General features: G+C 52.1%; 1 protein-coding gene across 3 annotated transcripts; it reads right to left on the reverse strand.

Annotated features, from left to right (window-relative positions):
- Positions 1 to 152: 152 nt before the first annotated feature.
- Positions 153 to 18,696, reverse strand: LOC108931252 (ankyrin repeat and BTB/POZ domain-containing protein 2-like). 3 transcript variants are annotated; one of them, XM_018746918.2, is made up of 18 exons: positions 18,556 to 18,696; positions 15,097 to 15,990; positions 10,286 to 10,432; positions 9,174 to 9,375; positions 8,048 to 8,200; positions 6,675 to 6,840; positions 6,250 to 6,339; positions 5,916 to 6,017; positions 5,463 to 5,550; positions 4,991 to 5,126; positions 3,651 to 3,856; positions 3,383 to 3,561; positions 3,154 to 3,259; positions 2,293 to 2,395; positions 1,918 to 1,999; positions 1,719 to 1,787; positions 1,254 to 1,367; positions 153 to 1,151 (listed from the first exon to the last, which is right to left on the reverse strand). In XM_018746918.2, the coding sequence occupies exons 2-18, from the start codon at positions 15,968 to 15,970 to the stop codon at positions 951 to 953; spliced, it is 3,018 nt and encodes a 1,005-aa protein (XP_018602434.2). In that variant the 5' UTR covers positions 15,971 to 15,990; positions 18,556 to 18,696; the 3' UTR covers positions 153 to 950. The 3 variants fall into 3 exon arrangements, 2 of the variants coding, with proteins under 2 accessions (XP_018602434.2, XP_029104592.1); XR_003797309.1 differs by lacking the exons at positions 153 to 1,151; positions 1,254 to 1,367; positions 1,719 to 1,787 and having other exon boundaries at positions 1,921 to 1,999; positions 2,146 to 2,395; XM_029248759.1 differs by lacking the exons at positions 153 to 1,151; positions 1,254 to 1,367; positions 1,719 to 1,787; positions 1,918 to 1,999; positions 2,293 to 2,395 and adding an exon at positions 2,505 to 2,690.
- Positions 18,697 to 19,226: the final 530 nt, after the last annotated feature.

Here is a 19,226-nt window from a genome sequence, read left to right on the forward strand (position 1 = left end):
CACACACTATGGGTGAACCCAAACAGCATGGCTTTGGATTGTGGGTGGAAACCAGAGCACTCAGAGCAAACCCACACAGAAACAGGGAGAACATGCAAACTCCGCACAGGCTGAGCAGGGATTAAACCCATGTCCTCTCGCACCACCCAGGCGCTGTGAGACAGCAGCGCTACTCGTTGTGCCACCATGCCACCCACCATGTCACCATTTATTAATCCTTTCACTGTATACTTTGTGAACTTGACCTGTGTGGGAAAAGGACTTTAAATAAATTCTTTCCAACGCTTTGGAAGCTCTTGAGCAAATAGTGAATGTGAAGGAGCCCTTTGCCCCAAGTGGATTCTCCTTCCTCTAAAGCTGAGTGGCCCATACTTCTAGAAGTCAGAATACCTCAAGATCACACCTGCAGGACCAAAACTCTGGTTTCCATAGCAACCATGCAGGCTTCACTCTGATTCCAGGTCTGAACATGGAGTCCAAGTAAAGAAAGAGCGATTCTGCAGGATCTTGACACACCACAACAAGGCGGCCCCTTACACTGTTCTGAAAATTCCCCATCAATTAATTCACTCAATAAGCATTTATTGGAACTTCTGATTTCTTAACAGTCATACTGAGCACACACTCCGTAAAGACATCAGTGTGAACAATGAAGAAAATGTACAATCAGTTGTTGCACCGCTTCTTACCAGTAAGAATATATTGAAGTACGCTGGCAAATGCATATTGATCTCACTCACACTAGGAAGAAAGCTTCAGAAAGTGTAATGTCACCCAGCAAAGAGGCGACTGGGCTGTTTATCCCTCTCACTGCCGCCTGAGACGAAGCGAAGTCTCCTGTCACCTGTCAGCACTTCCAGCACGTCCAGTACGATAATCCATCGTCATCTCCTTCCGCTACCATCAAACCATCGGTCTGCAGTGCTGCCCCACTGACAGCAGGTGGCACTTTAAACCATGGTCTCCTTGGCCACCGGCTGACCCAGGGCCTGCATGCGGGTGGTGAGCGTGTGCAGTAGGTCTTTGCCCAGGGCGTCTTTTTCCTCGCTTGCCAGCAGGAGGCGGCGGAAGGAGCTGACGTCCAGTAGGGCCACCATGTTCTTCAGAAAGTAGCCTTCGCAGAACCTCTTCAGCTCGGATGCCTGGTCAGCCTGCAAACACGGAGAGGTCACGCGGGGGACGGACGGGAGCGCAGCTATTAAGCTTAACTCACAGGAGCTCATAGGAGCTACGCCATTGAACCCTTGTCCTGCCTTGGCCTGGCGGTACACGCTGGCTGCGTCCGACGGGTAGATGCACTTGGAGCAGAGCACCTCGCAGTGGCGTTTCAACACTTTGAGACCAAAGACGTGGGCGACATGTAGAACCTGGGCGAAGGCAAGCAGAAGGCGACAGAAGAGGCAACATTCAGGTGACTTGTGTGTGTCCTGTAGCGCTACACCGCCTGCCGGCTGCTGCGTGCACTGCACATCATTCTTTGATTAAAAGACACGAGAGAGAAAATGCTGCAGACGGCTCCCTGTACTGCTGTGTTTCCTCACAGCGGCCCTTGCGTGTGTTAGCACAGCGCGCGACGGCACCAAGGTGAAGGCACCAGCTGCGCGACAACACTGCTCCTTAACAACGGCAACTCTTTCATTGCGCCTTTAATGCTGTGACAAGTCCTACTGACGTCTGACGCAGTGACACCTGTACAAGTGTTCGAGTGAGTGCCATACCTCCACGGCCTCCTGTTTGCTCAGGTGTATCCCCTGAACTCCTCCGCTGTAAATGTACTGCATCACCAGCTGTAAAGAAACATCCATAATGCAGCGCAAAGACGGCACCTTTGTCCACTCTGAGATGTTGAGGTTAGGAAGCACATGACACATGACCCTCAGAGCTTCTCAGAGAGCCCTGGGCCAGGTGGAGGCTCACCTGGAAAGTGCTGTATTTGATGTCAGGAACTTCCACAGGGGTCAAGCTGGATGAAGACACCTGACTGATAAGCTTCTCCAACCTGCAAGAAGGCGGCAAACAGCTATTCATCTCATCCACGTCATGCATTCATTCTACACGCAACAACACGCAAAAACTACATACTAGTGTGTAACTCTTGTACGCTGTGAATTCTTTGCACTATTCACCCTTGTTCAGGTATCGTACCTGTAGAGCTGAGCTACTGAGCTTTAAATCTTCTCTCTGGTGTTGGTGTGAACTGGAAGAGCTCTACAACTGGGAAGCTGAGGGTCCCATACAATCCGAGACCTTGACAAAGACACTTGCCCACCAAGAGATTCAACGAGCTCCTACCCTGGACAGGCAGACGACACCAGTTCTTTGTGGCCATAAAAGGGCTTGTCCTCAACCAGAAACGTAATGTCACACATCTCCTTGTTGTTCAGGAAGAGAGGATCTGTTGGAAGAGTTGCCAGAAACAGGAAAATCTCACCTGAACTCACTGGGATTCCTTGGGATTTGTTGGACTCTACTGATACTCGCTGGGTTGCGACAGGGTTTACCGGGATTCGCTGGGGTCTCCTAGAATTCATTGGCATTTCCTGCAAGGGCTCAATGCAATTTGTTTAGATGTTTTGGAGTCTACAGGGGTCTGGTGACATTTACTGGAATTCGTTGGGATCTTCTGAGGTTCTTTGGGATTTTCTGGGATTTGCTTTGGTTTGCTGGCTTTCGTTGCAATGTGCAATTGTCTGTGGGGGTTAGAGGTTAGGGTCTTGTTAGGGTCTGCCAGGGTTTGTTGGGATCTACTGGAATTTACTGGCCTCTCCAGGCTTGTAGTGGTCTGCTGTGACTGGTGGGCTTCGTTGGGGTCTGCAGGGATTCTCTGGCATTTCATAAGGTCTATGGGGACTCAGTGGAGTTCACTTTGCTTTACCACAGAAGATTTAGAAACTAACATCTTGTGAGATCATCTTGCACTGAGTTCAAATATTGAGTTTTAACGTTAATTAACATCATGGATTCTTGCCCAGTTTGAAGGTGAAGACAAGAGTTTCTAAGTCTAGCAGTTGAACGCTATTAACTAGGCAAAGCATGAAGAGTTAAATAGGTAAGTGGTGTACAAGTTCAGGATGGTATAAGCACAGGTGTGTGAGGTCCCGCACAGAGTGTGCTGGGTGTACATAAGGGTGTGTAAGGTGCGGGGAGGTGTACCTAGAGGTGTGTGAGGCTTTGGAGCGCACTCATGCACTGCAGGCACTGGGTACGAGCCATAACAGCTGGACAAGATGGCAGCCAGCTGGTGCACTGTGGACTCGCTCTGGGAACAGAAAAGAGGACACGGCGAAAGCCGAGCGTGACTCGCGATGCCTGAAGCTGCACGAAAGAGGGCTGTGATGTCCACCGTCAACTGACACAAAGTCCGCCTCAAGGAGGAGCGCACCTGGCAGGTGTTGAGGATGTTGAAGAGTAGCGGCAAGCCGTCGCACACCAGCTCCTTGCTGTACACATCCTGGAGCGTGGGGAAGTCTCCCAGGAGGCTGTGTGTCATGTCCCAGCGTTGCTGCGAGAAGGACGTCCTCAGGCACTGCAGCCAGGAGTGAAGCGTCCAGGGCACGTTCTCTGTGGGCGAAACGGACGCTCGTGGTCTCACGGTCAGCTCTGTGCCCATGTGCTTTCACAGAGCAGCGATGCGGGCGAGACGGGAGCACCTCTTTGTCGGAGCTGCATGGCGATGTCCAGGAAGCCGTGCTCAGCGCTGTGGTAGAGCGCCCCTTGCAGGGCACGCCGCCTGGCACGGCTGCTGCGCCCCGACTGTGCGCCCGAGTCACTTCTGGACACCAGCCCCTCTGCCAGCATGTCTTCCAGGGACACCATGTCACTGTTGATGGTGGAAAGCAGGGTCCACAGTACAGTCCTGCAACACACGCGATGCACTACGGTGACGCTCGGCGTAATGGCGTGTACACATTCTCGCTCAGCTGAGCAGCCTACAAGGAGACCGGGTTCGCTTGTCGACGGCCGAGTTTACATTGTTCACTTAGCGGGTGTTCTTCCCAAAGCGACTTCCAGTGAGCGAACACTGTGCAGTGTTTGTCTGATACCTTTTCTGTGTGACACAGTGACTCACAGTGCTGCACACACTACACTACAGTACAGTCACTCACCTATACGCACGAGCCCTCACAGTGTCCAGTTCACTTGAAACACTTGTCTTTGGACTGTGGGAGGAAACCAGAGCACGTGAACAAAATGCAAAGTCCACACAGATTGAGTGGGGGACTGAACCTACATCCTCTCATACCACCCAGGTGCTGGGGTACAGCAGTGCTACTCGCCGCACCACTATGGTGCCCTGTGCCATGTGTTCGAAGACAGAAACGTTGAAGATGGTTTATTTGTCTTTGCATCGCATTTTCTTCGCTGTTCTGCTTTCTACCATTTCCGTCTGCTGTGCAGCAAACTTAGTGTGACACGGTGGCACAATGAGTAGCGCTGCTGGTTCACAGTGCCTGCGTGGTGCAAGAGGATGCGGGTTTGATCCCTGCTCAGTCTGTATAGAGTTTGCATCATTGTCTGTGTGGGTTTACTCTGGGTGCTCTGGTTTCCTCCCACAATCAAAAGACATGCTGTTCCAGTTTACCCATAGTGTGTGAGTGACAGAAAGAGTGTGTTCCAGTGATGTATTGATGAGCGAGCCATTGTAAGTAGTGTATCTAGCAGTGTAAGTTACTGCGGTGAATAAGGTGTGTGGGCTAGTAACACTACACAGAGTTCATTGGAAGTCACTTTGGAGAAAAGTGTCTGAAAAATATGTAAATGTTAGTTGGTACTAAAACACACCCAAAAAGAGTAGATTCCTGATCACCTTCTGACAATTTATTTTAAAATCTTTTATGTACTGTGAAAGTGCTTTTCAAGACACGGTGAAAATGAGTCACTGACAGACTTCCAGTCCCAATGGGGTCCGTGAGCCGAGGATCCAGTTTGCACCTGTTTGCACAAACACACAGAAACACACACGGGAGCGAGCAGGTGTGGCTGTGCCTACCGATGACCGTGGGCAGCAGCCAGGGAGAACGCGGTGGTCATCCCCCGCAGGGAGCTGCTCCCACCAATCACGCTGCAGGTTCCGCTGAGTGGATCCGCCCCCCTCTCGAGCAGCAGAGAGACTAGCGGGTAACGTCCTGGGCAGAGCGAGAGACATCCCAAGTCAGTCAGAGTGAACTCCACTATGGACCGGGTCATAGTCAACCGGAGCTCAACTCATTAATCTTCTCTGGAAACTCATGGCCCAAACTGAGAGTTGGCAGGGCTTAGCATCCGCCGATACCAGGCCCAACATGCGGCTCTCAGCACTCATGCCGTTTCTGTGAGTCCAGCCAGTCTGGAGCAGAGGACACAATGCAACTGGGTGAAGGAACGGTGCTACTTTGGGGCGAGATTGTCCAGTAAACCCCGGGACTGATACTGTCCCCATGAAGAGAGCTCAGATTGGACCTCACAGGAGGTTCGGAGTGGACCTGCGGCCGCGGCCAACTGCAGGGGTGTCTCCGCGGCTCCTTCTTCTCCCGCACAGCCGTCAGCGTCAGCGCCATGGTCCAACAGGAGCTGCAGGAGCACAGCATCATCAGAACCGTCTCGCGTAAGAAATGGGCTTCTGGGGTCACGAGGAGCACAACCGGGACCGGAAGTCTCTTCACATTCTGCTGCTGCTGCACAACACCGGCGCAAAGCTGCGCATGCTTACGAGTGCTGCATTGGGGCCACTGGCTCCTCCTACATGTTCGCACCCGTGTCGACTCCTGCAGCATGCTGGGATGTCTGTGTGGAGCCAACGAGCATGCAGGGGAGTTGCAGCAAGGTTTAGGGTCGCCTAACCGGGTGCACCTGTGTCCGAACACTGTTGCTTTACTGCCACCGGGGTTTGGGACACTATGCTGTTTGACCCTAGGTAAGGAAGGCACACCACGTACCTGAGCCACAGATGTGTGTCCGAAGGCAACAGCGAAAGAGAGCGCAGTCCAGTGGCGGGTCTCTGGATGAGCACAGGGGGCCAACTGGGCTGCCCCTGGAACCTGGAGGAGAGGGTGACAGCGAAGGCGATGAAGGCAGTTACTGTATTTATCGCTGCCTACAGAGTATTGTACGAGCTCTGCTGTTGCGTGCTTGTTTGACTCGAGTGGCATGTTACTGCTCAGATGAGCTGCAATCACTGCTTGCCCTGTGATCTTGCTCTTTCTGTCTCTCTCCTTCTGTGTCAGACACACACATATACACACACACACACAACAAAACACTCTTACCTACCTGCAAGTTGACAGAAGCCCCAGAATCTAGCAGAACCTGAACCATGGCCTCGTCTCCATTTGCACAGGTGTACATGAGAGGGGAGAGACCCTGGTGACAGAGAGAGAGAAGGAGAGAGACAGAGAGAGACTGTCATATGGACATTAGAACATCAGCATCAACACTGCTATACATAAACAGCAATACTGCTTCACACTGTTACATTGACACACTGTATCAACACAGAGACACCAACACCGTTACATTGACACATTTTTACACTGAGACATCAACTCTGTTACAATTAAATTACCAGGAACATGAATCTAGCCCCAAAGACAAGAGCTGAACATGTTTACAACATAACAGCACAAAATACAGCCCTGTAATTCACATGCTGTGCTTCCCAAAGCTGCCTTCCTGGGGCGCTGTTTGACTGACGGTACCTGCTGGTCGAGGGTGTTCACGCCGTCAGGCCCCAGCAGCGCTACAGCTGAGGCTACCAGGTCTGTCCGGCCGCAGGTGAGCATACGGAAGGCCAGGTTCCAGCAGAGCACGCGCTTCACTGCGGGAGCCTCCAACCGCTTGGAGGCATAGAGACAACATTCCACCCTGGAGGACAAGCAGACGGGCAGGAGAGCAGGGTGGGGTGTGTACAGAGGGTTCCAGTGATGATGAGTACAGGACAACAGAGGGAAAAGGGACAGGAAGGAGTGAACAAAGATACCCATCAGTACACAACTACACGCGCCCGAGTCTACAGGCGGAGCCGTTCCCTCCGCGGACACCCATAGAGTCTCGGACTGCTTTCGGGACTCCTAGAGCTTCATCTTTTTCATCAGGGACAGAGCTCTGAACCAGAGCTTCTGACAGGAGAATAAAGAATGCACAGCGTGAACAGATAAGAGGAGAAGAGGAGTGAGAGCGACTGGGGGTCTGGGAAAGGGGATGACAGAAGAAGGAGAGCAGTGAGAAGACTACGGAATGAAGATGATGAGGATAAAGGGAATAGGAAGGAGAGTAGATGATCAAGAGGAGAGGAGTATGACTGCGGATGTGTCTACAGTTACCTCGTCGTTCTTCTTATTAGAGCCTGGAGGCAAAGAGCAAGAAAAGGACATAGAGCTGTAACCCCCCCCTCCCCCCGTTTCACCCCTGTTTCACCCCTGTTTCACCCCCGTGAAGCACCTTAGGACACCTGTCTTTCCCTTACAGGCTCTTTCAGTCAGTGCAGCTACTGTGGTGTTCGCTTCAGGGTTACTTTGGGGTCCGGAGCTCCTGCTGTTTAACCTGTCCTGTCTCTCTCACACACACACGCACACCACAAATATGTAGTAAAATCTGACATTCACAGAAAATCTGACCACATACTTGCAGAGCTGCTCCATAAATCCCTGCATGTAATCTAGAAGGTTACTCTTGAAGACGGGATTTTGAGATTATACTGAGGTGGATTTTAAAAAGGAACGTGAACAAATCAATATCCTTCTTTCTCAATATTAATCCCACGGCTCGACAAACGTTAGCTGCACAGCTGAAATTCAGTGGCTGTAACGTGAACCATATATTTCTGAATATGAAATGTTTGCACACACTCCTGTTCCTGCTCCTACTGGTATTCACACACACCAGGCATACACACATGTACATGACACAGAGAGCGATACCCCTCCAGTCAGAGCTGCGAGTTATTTGCACGTACAATAACACGCCTCGTTCAGAGATGTTCGCCACCAGGAATGAGCTGTCGATAAAAGAGAGTTTTTCCAGTGTTTAACTGCAAGAAGGAGGTCTGTACTTCACAGGGTAGCACGGTTACCTGAGGGGGCGGGGCTCCACATCCACACCTGGGAGCAGCAGCCTGGCCGCCTGCTGAACATCTCCACTGTCCACCGTCAGGCTGTGCCGATGCTCCGCCAGGGCGATACACGCGCGCAACCACTCGCAGAGCGGGGGCAGCCACGCCTCTGGCCTGTTGACCAATCACACATTAGCAAGAGGTGCAGAAATAGGGCTTAACATACTGACAGCCAGTCACAGAGCTGCGGTGGCATTGCTGCTGGCCTCGCAGCCAAACACATCTCAGAATCACAGAAATAAGGGACGTGGAAGGACAAGTGTTTTTTAACACCTTTCATATGTACCCCCAGAAGAAAGCAAGCATCTGCATGTCATGGCAGGTTGAAAGCCTGCTCAGCAACTCCTATTACACTGCACAGCGAGGCCAAGGAGGACAGCAAGGCAACCAGCCATGTAGCTCACCGATTGGTTGTTCTCCTCAAAGCTCCTCCCACCAAAGTTATGTCATTCGAAGAAGCAACACGAGGGCAGCCACTGGCCCTTGGACCCCCAGAGGTTATGTCTCCCTGGACTTCCAGTTGGGAGTTTCTGTTCCTTGCCTCCGCGGCCAGTACGCATACTTATAGCTTTAATAAATCCGTTGGAAAATGTCTTACGCTGCTCTGTAACGAACAGTTATCTCTGTTTCTTTGCCTACCCTGTTGCCTTTGTCCAGTCAGGCTGCATCACAGTGTGAGAAGAGCGGTGAGTCAAAAATAAACTGAATTAAAATGAATTTCAAGTGAAATTTCAGTAAGTGATTGGATTTAGTTAAATTCTTCACGTCTTCACATCGTTTCTAATATGGCGTCTGCACGTTACACGCAATTCATACGTCAGATGTTCATCATTTGTCCGTTTGCTTTGTTTGGCCTGGATGACACTGCTGCATATTTCTGAAGTGGTTATACCAGGACGTCTGAGCACGCACAGGAATACGGTTACGATTCGTGACCAAGCGCACGGCATCCTGATGCCTGGACCGGAACGTCACGCACATCTGGAGCACAGCGAAGAGCTGCCAGGGAAGCACTTGGTCAGAAAACAGTCGTTCACGCTAAAGCGCAACAATGACTGGTAAAGCGAAGCCACAAATGACCTCTGACCTTTCCGTGCACAGCTGAGGTCCACGGGACTCAGGGCTGTGTCGCCCCCCCTCCCTTTGGACATGAGTATAGTAAAAGAGTGTATGCAGAGCCCCTGGTTCCCAGCATAGTGCCCTCTGGTGGAAAGGAGCACGGTCCACCGCACTTGAGGAGCCAGAAGATATCCGTTGCAGGCAGTACATTGTGTTGATGACCAGGGCACCTGGAGGGGATATAGAGGAGATACAGATGAGTTACAGTTAATACAAAAATGGGCAGCAGTAAAGATACAGTGGAGATGCAGTGAGGACACAGTGAGGTTACAGAGCAGTAACACTTGGTTACAGTGGGGCTGCAGTGGAGACACGGATGGGATACAGCTAATATAAAGAGGGGTGGCAGTAAAGTTATAGTGGAGATGCAGTGAGGACACACTGGGTTGCAGTCCTGGTTGGTGGGACAGAGCATCCAAAGAAGTGCATCAGGACAACACAGCAACTGGACAGTGACTCTGTGCTCAGTGCTACAGAAGCGATGAAGTGCACCGGTGTAGCGAAGGATACAGTGGAGTTACAGTGGGGATACAGTGGGGGTACAGTGGGTATACAGTGGAGATACACTACGTACAGTTGGGATACAGACAGTGGGGACATACCGGTGATACAGTGGGGATACAGTGGAGATACAGTGGGGATACAGTGGAGATACATTTACATTTATTCATTTAGCAGATGCTTTTGTCCAAAGCGACGTACATCTCAGCAAAACGACAATTTATGCATTACATTGAGAAGGAGACATAGCTGCAGACATGAAAGTCTCAAGCAAACCTAGTTTGTTCCCTACCGCTTGCTGCACCGAGGCTCATCGATCGAGTAGGTTCGATACAGTGGGGATACAGTAAAGACACACCAGAGATACAGTGGGGATACAGTGGAGTGACAATGTGGCTAGAGCTGGTGAGACAAGGCAGAAAGTGACGCTAAAGCAAGATACTGGAATGACTTGGAGCTGAGAGAGCACAGTCAGAGAGGGGGTGAAAGGACAGAGACAGTGGGGACGGTGGAGTGTTAACTGTGTAGAAATACACAGAGAGGGAGGAAATGGTTAACAACAGGACACAGCGCTCTCACTGAGCTCGGAGACACTGTCCACGGTGGTGCTGAGCAAACTGCTTTCGAGCGTCTGCAGTTCGGACACCCGGAAGGGGAGGGTGCCGCCCGCTCTGCCCATGGACCGCCGGCTGTAGACGCTCAGGTACGAGGGCAGCACCAGGACACCTGTGACGAGAGGCAGAGGGACGGCGGCCGGCGACAGGGGTTAGTCATTCGGGTTTTTATCGTTCTCATTGTCACCACTTGGGAAGGCTACAGTTGTATTGCATCTTCATGGGCTGAGCAGTGAAGGGAGCACAGAGACAGAGCAGAGCAGAAGAGACTGAACCTGAACCGAACCGGACGGCCAAGCCAGGCTGAGGTCCACAAGGCTGACAAGTGGCACCACAACTCAACTCAGTTCGATGTATTTTTAAGATCAGAAAATTCATCTTCTTCTAGAGCAGATGAAGATGAAAGAAAATTAGATCTAAATTCATCTTCTTCAGATAATTCATCTTCAGCAGAGCACTGAACAAAGACATAAGACAGTAAACAAATAAGACAGTTGACTGTATACTAGAGTACTGTATATACCGTAGTACATACATATAGAGAGCATATAGAAGTGTCTTTGTAACTCTTTGTGTGTAGCTTTGACATCAATTTTAGCACCAAGTCACAACCAACAGAAAAACTAACTGCAGACGTCCCTCAGTTCGTGCCAACATTAGGATGACAATTTCTGTTGAAAGCTCAGATATCACATTAACAATAGAACTAAAAATGAGTGGAAACTGAAACTGGCAGCGCAGTGGTGCAGAGGGTAGTACCACTGCCTCAAAGTCCCTGGGCTGCTTTAGCAGAGGTTCCAATGTGGCTCAGTCAGTGTGAAGTATGTGTCTGTCTGATGTCTGTGTGGCTTTCCTCTGGGTGCTCTGGTTTCCTCCCACAACTCAAAGGATGTGTTTCACGTGATTTGGAGATGCTAAATTGTCCATTGTGATTGTGCATGTGTGTGGCTACCATGCAATGGTGCGCGTCCCCCCCGTACTTGTGCCCGGGGGTTCCGGAATAGGCTTCGAACCTCTATGACCCTGAGCAGGAGAAGCAGTTAGTGAAAACGAAGGAGCGAATGAGAAGCAAAAGCTGTCGTCTCCACCAACACCTGTAAACACAGTCAGTGTTCCTCATCCTGTTACCGAGCACTAACGTTGAGGAACGGCGGACTGGAGCTGTAAACACCGGGGCAGCGAGCTGAACTAAGACAACGCAGCAATCCTATTTCGTTTTAGTGCCCTTTGCTCTACTGCCATCTAGTGGCTCGGAGGGTAAACACAGGTCATAATCACATGAGAGATGGACGGGTCGTCAAGTCGAGTCCACTTGCATGGATTCCAAGACGAGGGAGGAAGAGAAGTACTTTGCCAGCACATGTCATGGGGGAGGGTACAGACACGGAGAGAAAAACGCAAATGCTGAGCTGGACTCGAACCCCACACCCAGCAAGCATCTTAGAAGATCTTTTGCCACTTGGACACTTTGTCCTCATGTCATGTCCACTTAGCTCCTGAAATTTCTGTCAGGGAGTGAAGAAAGAGCAGTGGAAAATAAAGAAACTGGGAAGTGTTTGTATCTTAAATGCCTAAATCTACATTTGTCACATGAGCGGCTAGTGCAGCAAAGTGGAATTTTAATAAATGTAGAAAACGTTAACATAGTCTCCAGCATGGATTAACGCTGCAGGACAGAAACTGGGCTCCACTGGGATTTGTCCTGCAGGAAGATGAAGGGCTCCAGTGTTCTCAGGTGCTGTGGACGTGTGTTTAACCGTGAAGAGCAGAGAGGGAAGTGCACTGTGATGTTTTCGGCGCACGGAGCACTCCATTTAGCCCCCCCATAACCCCCCCCCCCCCCAGCTCTTTGCCACTCAACACACTTTTCTGAGCTCAACAGCAATTCTATTGTGGAGCCTTTAGCCGAGCTTAGCGGAACCGGAGCGTCCGTTCACCTGCTGAACCCCACTGACGAACCCAAACTGCCCCAATCAGCACAAGGTAGGAGCCACTTTGCCGTTTGTTTGTTTGCAGTCAGCTGGATTGGGACAAAGATCTCACATGGCACACTGGGCAATGCGGACAGGGGCTGGGGGCTGGGGAAGGGGGGTGAACCGCAGAATGTCGGAGACAAACCGTCATGCAGTTGTCATTGTACCCAGGACAAGTGACCAACTGTCACTATGCAATGAAGCAACACACTTCCACATGAAAACTACATGAATGAGTGTGAATGTAAATGTATCAGTTTTCTCCAAAGCAACATGAATTTCAGAGTAACAAAGGACTATGGACACCACCATGTTGCTCGTTCACACCCCTCCAGTAGCTCCTGTAGGAGTGACATTCAAACAGCAAATACATAGATAATCATAGCAGATGGTGTTGGACTCATTGATGGAGCTGTCAAGAGGTCAGGAGAGAAGTGACTGTCAAAGAGATGGGTTCGACACCCTTCTTCAATGTGGGAGGGATTCAGCAGTTCTGAGTGACAGCTGGTTTTGTAGGCTGTAACCAGAGTGTTGAATTTGATCCGGGCAGCTATAGGAAGGAGCTGCAGTAGTCCAGGTAGGACATCACTATGGTCTGGACCAGGAATTGTGTACAGTCTGTTGTGAGTTGTGAGGGGCGGATCCTGCAGATGTTATGCAGGACGTATCTGAGGAGGGGGTTGCGGGTTCGAGGTGCTACAGAAGCAGAGAATGGAGCCGATTGCTACCTACAAGCTGACGATGTACCCTGCAGAAGGCAGTAAGGGGACGCACGGCTCATGTAGAAAGAGATGACGAGAATTGACCCGCGTCCCCTGTCCTCATGTGTCCACTGATGTAATGTGAACCCTCGTGTACCTGTACTGCAGCTTGTGCATGTGTGCTTCCAGACTTGTCCAACCACATGTCCTGTGTGTAAACCACGTTTCCACTGCACTGATGATGAAAGAGTTGTGCCCACAAGCCCCGCCCACAAGCCCCCAGCGTCACATGGAGCCAAAGCAGCAGTTCTTCTCTCTCCTAAAGTTTCTGTACAGCCAGCAGTTTGTGGACAAATCCATGGTTTAGTATGAAACACAAAGAGACACAGACTGGGACAAAGACAGAAAATCGGAAGTGGAGTTTTACACCACCAGACCCCCCCGCTCCCCTCGTTCTGTGGTGTTACGCTGTGTGTCGAGTGTATTGTCGCATTATTATTGCCCATTTATGCAGCAGGATAATTTTTACTTGTTCATCTCAGGGTAAATGCCGTCACTAAGGTACAGTACGACTACAGTAGGATTCAAACCTGGGTTCTTTGAGGACAAGATCAGCAGCTCTGAGCTGCAGCACAATCGAGGGGATCTCAGAGTTTGGAATGTGCTCTGCGTGCGTGCGTGCGTGCGTGCGTGCGAGAAAGAGAGAGAGAGAGAGAGAGAGAGACTCTTTTCTCAAAGGGCTCGAAGCAGCAGTTTCTGGGCACCTGGGGGGGGGGAGTTAACCGAAGCCCTTCTTTGCTCCTCCGTGCCACTCGTGTTGTCACACCGCTGACACAGCACACACTCGTCACAGGCGTGTCACGCGGCAGCGCGCTGTGTGTGTATGTGTGTGCGCACAAGTGGCCACACACACTGTGGTCCTCACTGGGCTCCACAGGACACCTTCGTACAGGAGGCTCCTGGCATTACGCACACTTTCACACTCAGTCGTGTTTTTACTGAATATTCCCACAAACAGCTCGCCGTCACACTGCAGCACCTATAAATGAACAAATGTTGAACAAACTTGTGCATTTAGTAGATAGAGAGCAGAAGAAGAAGAAAGTTGAACATGAAATGCAGAGAAATTAAAGAGACGTTCCCTGAAGGACACACAACATCACTGTAGAAACAGAGTAAATGGTTGCGAACACGGAACAGCACGACGTGACCTTGTTGGCCGTGGCTCAGCTGGCTGCCGGGGATCGCCGCGCTTTCCGGAAGCGTCTACGGGACACGGAGTTGAGGAGAAGCCTGCGGCGCAAGGGGGGCTCGCACACAAATGGCGGAAAAAGTGAAACTACTTTGAAAAAAGCAAACATGAAGAGTGTTTCGTTCTTAACTGTGGCGTCTTCAGTCACCCGCACAGCAGTAAAGAGGGACCGTCTTCGTTCAACTCGCCGCCACGGTGTTTACAGCTCCTGCCCCGTGTCTCAGTATCAGTGATCAGCGAGAGGACGAGGGACACTGACTGTGTTTATGGGAGCAGCCGGTCAGGAAGTCGGTCAGCAATCGGTACCGGAGCCTCTTTCGTTTGCCGTACGCTGTACACTATTTACCGTACGAGGGGGGCGCGGTAGCGCGGTGGGTTTGGCCGGATCCTGCTCTCTGGCGGGTCTGGGGTTCAAGTCCCGCTTAGGGTGCCTTGCGGCGGACTGGCGTTCCGTCCTGGGTGTGTCCCCTCCCCCTCCGGCCTTACGCCCTGTGTTGCCGGGTTAGGCTCCGGCTCAGGCTCCGGCTCGCCGCGACCCCGCTCAGGACAAGCGGTTTCAGCACTTGCGTGTATTTACCATACACTGATTTTACTGCAGACGTATCTGAGGCTGTCACAGAAGGGGACTGCCAGGTCTTTCCCTCCCTCCATCCCTGTCTCTCGTGAACCTTTTTATCAATGGTGGTAAAAGTGACCCTGGAGTTGCGGACAGAATGAGCTGCGAACAAAGTTCTGCGCACAGTCACAGTGTTTGTAAGTTCGCAACCCAGTGTGTGCGAACGAAGTGCGATGATCACTGGGTCATTTTCAGCGTTCCACTTGCAATTGTTGCTTTACGGAAGCCTCTTACCGTACGCGTTTCGGCCGCACATCAGGTGCCGATAGGGCTGAAAGAGTCCCCAGAGCTCCGCGTCAGCATCTAGCAGTCGATCGAGCGCCTGCTGCTCCGCCTCGTCGGTCTCAGCCTGCGACAGCGCCCCCCGGTGGTCCGGAGGCGCCCTGCCCAGCCTGTTGCCGAGCACCTCGAGAAGGGCCTGCAGGCCAGCAGCCAGGTAGATGGCAGCGTGTTCGTGGACCAGAGGCGCCACGCGGGCCTCCACCATCCAGCGGAAGACACGCCCCACCGACAGGTCCAACCCGCAGAGGGCGCTCTTGCCGTGCATCCAGGGGTCTTCCACACTCATGCTGTACTGCGAGAGCGCCCGCGCGCCCGCCCCCACGAACACCTCGGCCAGGGCCCAGGACAGCAGCAGCCTGGCGGCCGCCTGCACCTCCTGCTTGGTGCACTTCCCGCAGCGCAGGCCGAGGCGCCGGGCCTCGAGGGCCACGCGCTGCAGCGCCCTCCCGAGGCGCACGGACACCTGGCGCAGCAGCTGCTGGGACAGGCGCCAGGAGGGAAGGCTCCTGCGCATCACGACGCCCAGCTGTTCCTCCGTCCAGGGAGCCCACTCCAGGGGCGGTAAGGTGGCCCAAGTCTCTCTCCCAGCCAGGCCCTTGTCCCCGCCGTCCCTTCCCACGGCCTCCCGCAGCGTCCACAGCGTCCCCGGCGGAGGGGTGTCCAGGTGTGAGGGTGACAAGGAGAGCACGGAGGAGCGGCAGGAGCTCGCCATGCCCCCATAGCCCGAGTCCAGGGTGAGGTCCTCGAAGGCCTTGAGCAGCGGCTGGAAGGAGAGCTCCATCAAGGAGGAGGGAGAGGAGCCCTGGGTCTTCCTGGGCGTGGCCATGTCCACAGGAGCGCGGGCCCCTGCAGGACACAACTGGTTAAAACATGGTCCCGGGAGCTGGTTCGCAGCAGCAGGTCCACTGTGCCGGCTTCCGCCGACGGTTCGGTTAATGTGGCCGGGAGACGGAAAAGAGAAACACGCAAATCTTAACTATAATGAAAAATAAGCCGCTGGAACATCGAGACGTTTGAGGCGGAACACATGAGCTTGAGCGCGATGAAGGTGCCCGCTGCCGTCACTGCAGAGGGCCTGTAGGAGGCGCTGCACCATGACCTCAGAATGATGGCTCTCGGGGGGAGTCGGGGGGGGGTGCGGTACAACTCACATAGGGGTTACACAGTGGTGCACAGGACAGCCTTGCACATGCACACACACGCGCGCGCGCACACGCACGCACACGCACACGCACGCACATGCACACACACAGCTGCTGCAGCGTCCCCGAAGGCGGAGGGCATGCTGTGAAGGTGTCCCCCACAGAAGGAACACTGCCTGCTGCATGAAGCTCAGCTGGATGAAGACAAATGGAAGAACATCAGCACACGACAGCCCCTCTTAGACACAAACACACCTCTGCGTACTGTACCGCACCGCAGAGTATCCAAAAAGCACACTCAAGTAAAAATACTGGTACGAAAAGAGTAAGTGGGACTCACTGGCTCAAGGAGTCATATGTATTACAGTGTTTTACTTACGTTTACATTGTTTACACACAGTGTACCGTTTCCCCCGGAGCCACAGCAGACGCTTCCTCACACATCGGTGCCTGGATGTCTGACTGTCTGATCACCACCTACAACTCAAGCTCTCCAGAACTGAGATCTTTCACCTCCCAGCTGGTCCGTCCTCCTGTCGAGGCTCTCTGTCAAACTGGACAACTCGCTCCTTTTGCCTGAGTCTGGCAGTAATGACAAAGGTTTTCAGTTCTGGCTCTACTGTGCTGGAATGAGCTCCCGTCACTCAGAACTGCTGAATCCCACTGAAAACTCAACAAGTGTCTCGAAACACACCTCTTTCAGACTCGCTCCCCCCCGATCTGCTAAGTCCTCCATAAAAGTGTACTATATTATCGTTTTAAATAAAAAGCCCAGCATGCAGCTGCTTATGTGATGTACACTGGTTTCTACGGTGCAGTGAGACAAACTGAACTCAACAATCAACATGCCTGCACGTGTGTGTCGTTTCCTCATATTTCTGCTCTCTTTGCACTGAAGTGTCTGCTACACGAATAAATGTAAGTCAACAGCGACTGGTTTCACTCCACAGAGACACGGTAATCATACAGCGCTCACACATGGCTCACATAGTATGTTCTTGCGCTCACATACACGATACGTGGCGGTCCGTGGAGCAGTTAGGGACAACGCGCTGTAACATAGAGGTTGTTGATTCAAATCCTGCTCTTGCCTCTGTTGCACTGCCTTTGAAGCAATGCCAAGTTTACTATGAAGGGCTCCGCTGGGAATTCAGCGCTTTGTGTAACGGTACCCGGTCGGAACGCGAGCGGAAAACGGAACGTGAACGATGGTTTGCGGTACAAGTGACTGTGCGCCGTCCACAAAGGCTGGACAAGTTCGACACCGAGGACATGTCCCAAACACTTTTTCCTGCAAGTCACTCCATTACTTTGAAGGAGAGAAAGTTACAACAATGGACCCGAAAAATACAAAACGAACAACAAGAGGGTGACAGAAACAATAATGGAGTTTAAGTACCTCTTGGTGTTCGTTTTGTATTTTTCCATACTGTATGTAGCCGACACTGTTCTCCAAAGCGACTTACAGTGTAAAAGCACTGACCACTTTTTACAGAGCTGTTTACGCTAACTTATGTAAAGGTACAAGAACTTCAGCTGGGATTCGAACCAGCGACCTTTGGATCCACAGGCAGCACCGCTAACAGTGACACTAGCAGCTGTGCCCAAAACAGTCACAAATTAGAGAAACAGTGTAGCAAAAGTAAAAACAATGAATAATAAAACAACACTGATTTACATGGATACATTTAGCAGAAGTGACGCACGTCTCAGCGAACAACACAAAACTACTCAGCGAAGCACCAATATTCCAGAAATTTCCTTAAGGGTGAGCAGTGGAGTAAACGCAGTGCATGACCACCCCCTTTATTAGCAGCAGCGTATCATGGGGTGACCAATGTTTAGAAAGCTCCTCACAAATACCAGACTCTTACTACGGTAAGACCTGGAAGAGCTGTGACGGCTTGACCCTTACAATCCAAAAGTTATGGGTTCAAATCTCACTCCTGCTGCTGCTGTCTCGCTCACGGTAGCGTGCACCTACACCACTTGAGCACAAACTACTGGTCATGAAGACCACGTTCACCTGCACCTGGAACGTCTTTGGATCCTCACACAGCTCACACTCAGTTTAACTCTCAGCGCTCAGCTGGACAAAGGGGACATGAGGGACATGAGGACAACATGCAGATGAGGCAGGAACCTTACCGAGAAAGGCGAACACTGGGGTTCGATCCGTCAGCGCGCTGCCCTCAAGCCAAGGCTCCCTGAGTGCAGGACCCAAACACCTACATATAGTTTGTGAGAGAGTTTGTTCGAACCCTCTTACCCCGTGTAACGTCCTCCCTCCCGCTCCTACGCCCGTGTGTTCATCGTTTCCGCTGCCGGGATCTAGTCGCTCCTCCCCGGTGCCCCATGTGCTCTGGCCGCGCGGTCAAGGATAGCACAGCGCAGGCCGGTGGGCAAGAAGCTGCGGGTCAACAAAGAAAGAGGAGCAGTGAGAGATGCAAAGACACACTGAGGCGCAGTGACTGTACACACGTACACACGTACACACACACACACACACACACACACACAAACATGCAGCGACTGTACACACACAGTGACTGTGCACATATTCATATACGCGACTGTACAGATACACACACTCAACAGCCACTGTGTACACACAGCCGCACTCACACACACACCCCAGTAATGCATCGTTGCGAGTCGCTGCCTGTGTGTCTCGAGCGACGCAGTGACTCTGCGGAAACTACTTTGTCACAATGTAACAGTAACCGCGCATCACAGCCCCCCGCCCGGTCCTCGACTTAAGTCATCCCACATCGGCATCCCACATACAATACATATCCCACCCCATCCCATCCCATCCCATCCCATCCCATCGCACGTGCCTCGGGGAGGTTCACGCGGACGCCGCGAGGTGCATCAGAGATGGGGCGCGCGCTGCTGCTGGGAGGAGTTTCTCCGCAGTCCGTCCTCGTGGTGCTCCTT

Source organism: Scleropages formosus, chromosome 2 (assembly GCF_900964775.1).
Source record: "Scleropages formosus chromosome 2, fSclFor1.1, whole genome shotgun sequence".
Lineage (NCBI taxonomy): Eukaryota > Metazoa > Chordata > Actinopteri > Osteoglossiformes > Osteoglossidae > Scleropages > Scleropages formosus.

Excerpts from the sequence above, each read along its gene's own strand:
- LOC108931252 (XM_018746918.2), bottom strand. The coding sequence starts at position 15,970 with ATGGCCACGCCCAGGAAGACCCAGGGCTCCTCTCCCTCCTCCTTGATG. Across the intron at positions 3,857-4,990 it reads GCTGCTGCCCACGGTCATCG|GACTGTACTGTGGACCCTGC; the intron begins GTAGGCACAGCC and ends CGTGTGTTGCAG. Across the intron at positions 1,368-1,718 it reads GCAAACAGGAGGCCGTGGAG|GTTCTACATGTCGCCCACGT; the intron begins GTATGGCACTCA and ends GCCTTCGCCCAG.